This window comes from Microplitis mediator, chromosome 7 (genome assembly GCF_029852145.1).
Source record: "Microplitis mediator isolate UGA2020A chromosome 7, iyMicMedi2.1, whole genome shotgun sequence".
Taxonomy (NCBI): Eukaryota; Metazoa; Arthropoda; class Insecta; order Hymenoptera; family Braconidae; genus Microplitis; species Microplitis mediator.
The window spans coordinates 7,622,185-7,632,402 of NC_079975.1; the positions used below are offsets into that span (position 1 = coordinate 7,622,185).

Here is a 10,218-nt window from a genome sequence, read left to right on the forward strand (position 1 = left end):
ATTACTTTTTACAGATTTCAGATCGAACATTTGTAAATTAATTACTGGAATAATTTTCTCTAAAAGCGCAAATTGTTAACAACACAAAAAATGATATTTTTAGTTACTGTACTGTATCATGAGAAGTTAAAGCTGACGGACTTATAGAAAGATTAAAATCATCAATTGCTTGAAAAACTTTCTATAATAAATATCCATTCTATGCCTCCTTAAAAATGACCACGAATACGAGTAAGAGAATAGAACGCATAACAGTTGGAACGAAGCTGGCATCCCCTTCCTTGACAGCCAATAAACCTAAAGAACGAAAGTCACAAGGGAGACGACGATGACGATAAAGACCTCGCGACGTTGCCATAGCTTTCAGCCCAATCGTCTTTCTCCGTTGATTCTTTATTCTATTTTATAACTCACCCTCTTTTACGAGTTACTCTCAACTTCCTTACAACACACTTCTCTCAGTATATCCAGGAGGTTTCTCATATAACGATTGTATTAGAATTACATCTATTACACAATTTGAATACATGAATACATAATTATTACATACACATGAATAGTTTAATAACTACAAGATTTAATTATGAATCAGTTCAATTTTCAGGAATGAAAATTTGTCAATTGTAGAATATGTTTGGAACTCAAAATATATCCATACGTAAATTGAAAATTTTACACCAAAAAAGTGTTTACCCAATCATTGGATAAAATTATTTGTGGTAGCAAATTTCTGTATTGAATATATGGATAATGAAATATTCGTTGTACACAGTTGAAAAATTTGTGTTAAATTTAACACATATCACATGTCTCAAACGGTCCACTTAATTTTTTGTATTAATTTAACACATTATGCTTGTGTTAAGAAACAATACACACAAGAACACAAAATTTTCAACTGTGTACTTTCAAATCTTTGTAACGACAGCAAAACGTTTGTTTGACCAATTAATGGTTGATAACCCTAATAAAATTGTTTTATTTAAGAGTAAAAGTATTGATTTGTTAGAGTAATAAAGTTAATTACATACGCTGAGAATAATTATAATTGTAGCACTATAAGTACTAGAAGAATCGGGATAGTCGAGCATGAAAAAGAAGTGTTTCGTCATAACAAAAGACATGTACCTGAAGATCAGACCGTTTTTTACACAACGAAAATGAAAAAAATTTATGTAATTTGACTACTCAAGGGGTAGTTCTGGATATTTAGGGTGGCCTAAGATTTCGGCCGACATACCAGTATCTAGCGAAACATTCCGAAATCTAGTCATCCAGTAGATTTTCCTTTCGTTACTTTAACAAATCAATTTTTTTAATGTAACACAACATTAATGTAACACAAGTCCGGCAAACAATTTACTATCATTACAAAAACATTGTAATCACGACAAATGTTTCCTTATCCATAAATTAAGGCACGAATTTGTTACCATAAGTTATCTTATCTTGTGGATACGAAAAAACCTTTTCCGAGCGTATGTAACAAAATATAACATGAAAAATCATATAAAATTAAACAGGTTTATAACGGGTCGAGAACAAAACTGAACGCACGGTAGTGGGGAGGCTGTAACTCCAAGAAAAATTTCCCCTACGACCCCTAGACCGGGCTTATGTCGGGTAGTCGACTGTAGTGAATACAATCAAGAATAAAAAATGTATGAGTGTGTAACAATTTTTGTAGGACATTTGAGATTTTAAGTGATGCTGCTTACGATATTAAACTATTAGAAGATTATTTTAGAGAAAAACTTTTGCTAGCACAAATTTTTCAAATTGGAAACGAAATGTTTTTTTTTTAATGACTTATGGTACAAAAATAAAATGTATAGTGGTCTCAACGAAAAAGCCGTTCTCAAATGGATAGTGGGGGTACAGGAAATACATGCTAAGCAACGGTAGTGGGACGACGACTTTTTAGTTGGGACGACTATAAAAGTTAACATTTTGTTGTGCCGCCATTGATATTTAAAAAGTGTTGAATTTACTTCTCGTTAACTCAAATTTTGTGATTAAATTTTCAACATAAACTTGGTCTAATTTTTTTTGTAAATTTTCTAAACACTTCTACTTTTTAAAAATTTGTATTCTGTTAGTATTCAATAAGAACGCAAATTTTTCCGAATGTTAAAACAATAAGTCAAATGCATTGTTTTATAGAGAACTTAGTTGTAAACATTTATCGTTTTGCATTAAATATGCTGAATAATATCGAAATTTATGACTTACCATAAGACCAGTTTCTACACTAGGAAGGAGAGTAAGTCGACTGCCATCTTGAAGACAATTTTCCTTCAGTGTACCATCACGTAGCTGCCTAAATAAAAATTATAAAGTTAGTTTTATTTTGATCATGGTTTACAGTTTGTACAGATAATTTAAAAAAAGAATATGTACTAAGGAAAACATAAGTGGACAAAATATGATGAGTAATTTGTGTGAATTAAATGAACAAATTGTTGGTAAAAACAGTCTATAAATTAACTGTCAATAAATCGATATTGTATTTCAAATTACCGGTGAAAAAACAATAGTCACGGATGTTACTGTTTTGTTATGCCAAACTTTTCTTACTGTAATATGTTAATTTTTCGGAATAATCATCAAAATACTACAAGTAAAATAATTTCTTTGATCTTTGATCTTTTGGGGCGGGAAAAAATTTTCTTAAGGGGAGTCTGAGCTTTTCTCTCTGTCCCACTCAAGTCTATTTCAAAGTATGTGGAATATTCGGATAGAATCGTGAAAATAACCATAGCAGCGTTCTAAATCTCTAAAAGTTCTTCTTTTTAAATTTAAATGTTTTTTTCAGAACGTTCAATATTTTCGAATGACAGATTTGAGATTTGATGTTTAATCGAAATTAATAATGAATTTTGTGATCCTCGTATCTAAATTAATTGTTAATTTACTTTCTTATAAAGTAACAAAGCTTTACAATATCATTTTAAAACGATGATTTCTGTTGATAAATTAAGAAAATTTCTGTCAACAGGTTGCTTAAGAGATGTCGCGTGTTAATGGAATGCAAAATTATACAAATTAAAAATGAAAATCATCCCGACGATAATGGATCAATTTCTATTAATTATTTTCCTTATGCAAAACTCTTTTGTGATGAGCTCTAATGGATTTTCTAAACTTTTGTCAAAATTTTATTTATGTCAATCTTTACACTTTTTAAATGTAACTAAAACACCTAAAATTTCGGAAGATTATATTTAGGCGACAGCACTCGTTTTACTCAACCAATGCGGAACAGACATACAAAATCCACAAGCCCGACATTCTTTAGTCAGAACTAGTTGATGCACAATTTGTTCTCTTTGTAAAAAAAGGTTTTTAAAAATCTACTGCTTTGAATTTTTGAAATGATTTTTTTGTTGTCAGAGAATAAAACAAAACAAAGAAAAGAACGAAATGAAAATATCTTTCAATAAAAGTTATTAAGTTGGCCAGCCCCGAAATTTCCTGCTGTTTTCCAGCTCAAGAAGCCATCAGATGACCAACATGGTCCGACTGTACTATGACACCATATCATTTCAAACAAGAATAATTTCCACGTTTGTATCAGTAATAACAATAATTGAGTTAATTACTTTATTGTATTAAATAGTCATAATTTAATTTAATCCTTTAGCTACGACGTTAATTGGAACTATAAATACACATACTAATATCTTTTTGAAATGAATTTCACGTGCTAGTAAAATTTGTATGAAGAGGGGTCTGAACTTTTCTCTCTATCACACTCAAGTCGACGAACGGTACTATTCTTGTTGCACTTGCGCAGTAAATGGAAACTTTGTCCACATTTTTCTCTTAAATAAATGAACATTTTTGAAAAATGAAAACGTAAATTGCTAGATTATAGATTAGTACATCGAGCCTCATTCTCAGTTTTGCGTTTAGAGGTTTTACTAAAGGACAAAGCAGACAAAAATTACTACAGACCCTCCTTAAAGAAAACCTAATAGTCCCTTGAAACAGCTGTACATACATGACGTTATGTTTGTAAGTTGTAACGGTCAAACAACCGTAAATACAATGTCGCATCAACAATCGCTTTATTAAAGACACCTGTGACTATTCGCATAACTATACTACTAAAATGGTTAATTGCGTAAATTTATATCAAAATATTAACGTTGCAATTACTGTCAGAACACTTGATAATTAATTTTTCAAAATTCAACTCGGTGTCCAATTATGACTGCTATCATAATTAAAGTAATCTATTCTAATTCATAAATTAAGATAGTGAGGATTTTGTTTTTCGCTCTAATAATTTTTCATTCAGTCAATATATGACATCATTCAGGCAATCTGTTGATATGAACATTTGTATTCTATGATCAGAACTCAAATATCTATACATGAATATGTATTTTCGTGATTTTTATTCTTACACTCAGCTTATTTTGTTTAAATCAACTGCCTTTTTCTACACGGAGAAATAACTGTTGGTTGAAATGCTATAGCATCATTATGAAAATTTTTAAGCTGTGTAAGAAATTTCCAAATCATTAAGTAAATTACATGCTGTAGTGGTGAAGTTTTGTGCCCAGAGGGACTGAAATTTCAACAAAGAAATCCCAAGTTCTTGTAAACTTCTAAGATATTCAACAAAATGATCACTCTAAATTGGAGAACATTTGGCAAAAAATTTCTAGGTGTATGTTTAAATAACGATGATAAGCAGTATTACCAAGTTTGAAAATGCGGTTGATGTCCTTGTTAAAAAATGCATCTATTTTAATTTGAAATTAATAACTTTAGTTTATTTGTCTTGATATTTATTAACTTTTCAATAAATAATTTTATTCAAGTCAAAAGCTTCGTAGCTTTATTCTCAGCGATAGAAAATGAATACACGGCTCTCTCCGTAACCCGAGTATCCATTTTTATGGCCCTCCGACCTTCTAGAGTCATAAAACTCAGCATCATCACATATGACTCAGGCCTCTCGCCCACATCCCCCGCGTTTCAAAGGCTGCTCTGTTAGTTGCTTTTGTTTTTTATTAAAATTTCGCTATAAGCATTAAGAAAAATTTTACTAAAGAGTTTTTATCATTTGAAAAGTTTCTCGTCAAGTTTGGGTCGATTTGTTTTGAGTCGTTTCTCAGCTCCCATTACCCAGGTCCAGATAAAAGAAGTCAGTTTTCTCTGACGTCGAGTAACCACATCACGAACTTGCATTATGTGTCTTTTCTCTATCATATATCAGCTGTGTATTAGTAACTTCTGGTTCCAACTTTTACAGTAGCTCTCCAGTGTTTTAGTAATCATCACGATCCAATTTAATCCTAGCCAATCATTACACCTTCCTTTGACTAAAATCGTCGAGTCTATTGGTAACTAACGTACGGAGCAAACATTAACATACAACTCCTATTATTAACGAACCCTCCTATTATTAATCTCTCCACTGAAGAAAGATACGAGAGCTTGCATACTACTTTTTATTACTCTAGGTTTCGATATCTCATTTCTAAGCCCCTTGAGTTTGTCACAAGGCCAAGTTTGTTTCACCTTCAGGTCCAATGTTACCTGAAGGCCACCCTGTGACACACTTCTCTGGAGGAATAGTGAAAATTCTGTTTAGAAATCCTCAGATTAGTTGAGTACCTTTCACAATCTTGGCTTGCTTACACCTGAGTCAGAACTAGAATACCACACTTGTACTGTCTCTCCTTGCTCTCCTGGTCGATCTCAACACTGAAATATTTTATTTTTTGATGCCACAGTGAGCTACTATCAGCCCATCTCAGAAATCGGTACGAATTCCAAAACCTTCATCATAGACAACGGGATTTCCAGCCTTGCTGCACGTATATTGCAGTAAGATTTCGAATGAGATATCCTGATTTACATTGACGCCGTGAACTGAGACTAAATGCCAGGCATACCTGCAGCTAGCCCTCGGTCGCCTGCTGCTCCTGAATCTTCAGCTTCATACACAAGCCTTCAGTCTCCAGCGTAGTGAGACTGGACCGACTATTCGCTGGCACCAAAAATCCATCATAATTGACCTCGACGTTCATCCTCGTTCTTCTATAATTTTTCATCAATCCTATTGTCGTAATTTTGATAGCGCAATAGAACTAAAGTTTTTTATTTTTTGTCATTATCAGTCTTTGTTTGAAAGCTGTAGAGTCTTTGGTTGATAGAACACACATTCTTTTTCTTGATTATTTTGATTTGGAATTAAGATCTCTTAAGCGGAATGACGAAAAAATATTAGGATCTGTGCCAATATTTTATACTATTCAGAAGTATATGTAAAATAATTATAAATCATGACAAGTGATGTGCACTATAAAATAAAAACAGCCTACCAGAATATACAACAGTTTGCTCTAGAGAAACGCAATAAACTTCCCTTTTAGTTAGGCGGAGCAAGCGAATTTAAGACCAATGCAAATTAGTCGGTTGAAATAGATTAGTTTTTTTGTTACCGACATAAAAATGGTTGTTTCTTATGGTTAAATTAGTTTCCAACTCCATAGCCTTGTTGTAATCAAATTATATATTGTTAACTTGTGAATAATTGTGTCATTCAAATCAACCAAGCTGATGACGGTTGAATTTGGATACGCGCTAATCGATCCTAAATTGTCTCATTTTGATGAGACAAACACTAAAGTCGAAGCTTTAATGCACGTAATTATGCAAAGTATAATGTGTCTCAGGATGAAACACGATTTTAGACGAGTGGGAGGCATTACTCACTCGCTTGAAATGATGTCGTTTCTCCCCTTGCCACACAGTGTATTATTACTAGATGAGAAATTTCACTGTTGCGCGCTAGAAAATTTTTTTTCTTTTATGATAAATAAAATATTTTATACACAGACGCAAAAAATTAAAGGAATAGAAAAATTTTGAAAATTTTTTAGTGTTTTTTGACAGGCTGTAACTTAGTGAAAAAGAATCGTATCGAGATTTAAAAAAAGCATTTTAAAGCTTTAAATCTCTAGTTTCAATATCTTTTGATCAGAATTTTTTTAGAGCTACATAGCGCAATCATGAGAAATATCGCGAGACAAAAATTTTCAAAATTTTTCTTTCTTTCGAGAGGTCCACGGACAAAGGAAAATTTTTTCAGCCAAGTCAACACATAGGTCAGTTAGCAAATTTATTCAGCTTTAATTTGTCGCAGAGATATCAACCTTCAAACGAAAAAAGATCCTTTTAGATGTGATCATCGATATTGTGTACTTTAATTTTTCTTTTTCATTAACTAACTTTTGAACTGGAGATTTTTTTCCTCTGATTGCTGTAAGATTCAATTGAACCGACCCTACCATTCAGAAAACATATATTATAAGATCACTTTTCTAACGTATCTTTATCTTCAGATTTAGATCGTTCTCTCAGTATTTGAGAGGATTTATCAAAACTTAGATTTGATTTGATAAACTCTTGTAAGTCTTTTGAGAAAGTAACCGATACCTAAATATTATTTTTATAACAACTCGATAACTACTCAACTGATTGATTAAAAAAAGCCAATCAGATCTCAGTTTCAATAAATCCGTTCGTTTCAAAATCGAGACTACACCAATTCGTTGTTTTTGTTTAATAAACATTTAAAATTTTCAGAGCGGGAAATTATAAAAAATTTGAATTCTACATATCGCTTGTCTCAAAATGCTATGGAATATTCTATCCTATGTATCACTTATTTGTTTTCGTTCGCTTTTTTTTCGATTTTCGTGTGCATATCCAACATGTAGTTGCAAGACGATAAACTTACCTAGAGTGTATCGTTGCGTTACGCATGCGCTGGTGCAAAAGAGATATGTACTGTCCAGTATCATATATAATACATGTATGAGAGTGAAAAAAAAAGGGTAGATGCTGACCTGTATCTTGAAAAGAACAGGAGGACCACGGTGTTAGACAAAGAAAAAAATAAAGAAAAAGAGAAAGAGAGGGAGAGACAAGTAGCGAGCAAGGCATAGATATCCATGCACGCTCAAGTGACACTTGTTCTTCCGCTCAACGGAGTTGAGAAACGCAAGCGGTCACAAATACAAGCTAGTTGCAAGATATGTATATATGATAGAAGAGGAGATGAAGCAAGATAAAATAGAGCTTACACGCGTGAATGTCGTCATAGGGTGACCGAAGCGTGTATACCTGAGTCTGAAAATGGCTCCTGGCTAGCACAAAGAAATCGAGACTCAACACAGCAGCGAATGAAGTAGAGAGGCCTTCTCGAGAATTTCAGTAAGCGAATAAGCCTTGGAGCCATGAATAAAAGTGGAAAGAGAAAGAATACTGTGGATGTGGTTGGATCCGGGAATAGAATTTTCGACTCTTCACTTCTACAGTATCATACTGCTTGGTTGTCATCGTTTTATTTGGCGTACAAAGGTTGTGTTGAATCCAGTAATAAAGTAGCATGCTTATATATATGTATATATACATATATAGATATATATATTACTGGAATCGACCTCTTGTCCCTCTGCTAGTCTCACCTCTGCCTACTATACTCTATTACCTTCAGTGAATTCTGTGTATATTCACTACCAGCATGTATCTCAATTCTCGCGTGACTGGCGGAGAAGGATCCGCAGCCCCCACGACGCCCACAGCTCCCACTCAACGAATTCGACGACCAAAAGTGCAGCAGCACCGATACGATGCGCTGATTCCCCGGTAGTGTTCTTTTTCTATCTTTCCCCTTCTTTAAATGTATATATATATGAGAATACAACACGAGTGTATTTTCACTCTCCTTTTTTATATGAATATAAAGATCTAGATGGGAGGATAGAAAACGGTTCGAGACCAAGGGGCCTAAGATTTATTGTACTCTTCGACAGATATACAATGTAAAGGTCTAGCGTAAGAATATTTATATATAAATAAATTTTTAAAAAAATTTCAAACTATGGCTACGTGCGTGCGTGTGTGTATGTGTATGAATGTATATATATATATTAATGATAGTCATGCTGCTTTATATTTAATTCTAACACTTACCTCTCTCGATGCAGTAAACAAATGCGTTCCTTAGCAACTTTTAGCCTTTTAGATATCATTTTTTTAAGATTCTCAATGGTTTCATTTCTCTCAACAATAAGTTCAAATTGACCACCAGTGGTGGGTGTAATGCTGATAGTAATCTCGTCGAGGTCGCTCGTCGGCGGGTCCACGAGCATACAGCCACACCCTGGCGACAATGGTGGTATTGGGGTTGGCAGAGCAAAGCTATTGCTTCTGATGTCACTACTTGCGGTCATCATAGCCATGGTGGTACTTGAACCCGACGTGCAGTATTCAGGATCATTGCCTGCAGTAGCTGCCAATGGAGCTGGTGAAGAAGCTGACGAATCAGTATCACCAGTACTGGAATTTGTCCTGTGGCTATTACTGCTTTTGTTGCTACCACTTCCATCCATTGCTGTAACGTCTGATGACGGCTGCTTTGAGCTGCCGTCCATTGTTACACTTCGCTAGCGATCACGAGTCCTCACCTTGCACGCACTCGCACCTGTACCTTGGACCCGACGCGAGCAACAAACCCGTGTCGGGCCGTGATGAAAAATATAAGTTACCAAAGTCTTGTTGTTCACTAATTTTGTTAGGGCGTTCCAGAGTCCTCACTATCAAACAGTCTTGAGTAGCCGCGAAAGGGGGATCCAAACTGAAACGATTAACAATAAAACTTGATGATGATGACGTTTAATAAAGTTTTAACAATAAAATTTATTGTTATATTGAGTATTTAATTGTTGCTGACACGAATCACTTTTTTTTACTTGTCCGCACAAAGTCTATTTCGAGTTTTCTTTTTTGTTTGGTCACCCCTCCACGTACCTTTGCTTGATTATTCACTGTCACGCGTTACGATGATCCCGCTGCGGTACCACCTACCCTTGACCGCTCAAACTCTGCGACTAGCAACCGAAAACTAAACCCCGGCCTCGGCCAGATTCCCAGACCCAGCCATACCTACTTGAGTGATGACCAGCCCAAAAGAAGATAAATATGGCGTTAAATCTGATTCCAGTGCCACCTACGACAAATTTTATAAGTATTACGACACTGCACACTTGCCATTGGCATTGTCATGTTTATAATTTAAATTTAAAGATTTGAATATTTATTTTTGTAACTTACGTGTATGGAAATTTAAAAAATTTCTAAATTCTGATAGAATTTTCAATTTTTATTTAAAAGTCAATTGGGTTGTTGTGG

At 34.1% G+C, this 10,218-nt stretch overlaps 1 protein-coding gene across 1 annotated transcript in view; it reads right to left on the reverse strand.

The window, feature by feature from the left end:
• LOC130670807 (midnolin-B) overlaps window positions 1-9,998 on the reverse strand; it is a 21,899-nt gene extending 11,901 nt beyond the window's left edge. The window contains exons 1-2 of the mRNA XM_057474355.1: window positions 9,001-9,998; window positions 2,233-2,320 (exon numbers count right to left, since the gene is read on the reverse strand). Coding sequence (XP_057330338.1) covers window positions 2,233-2,320; window positions 9,001-9,461 — 549 coding nt within the window. The 5' untranslated portion in view covers window positions 9,462-9,998. The remainder of the gene's footprint in view (window positions 1-2,232; window positions 2,321-9,000) is intronic.
• Between the last annotated feature and the right edge of the window lie 220 nt (window positions 9,999-10,218).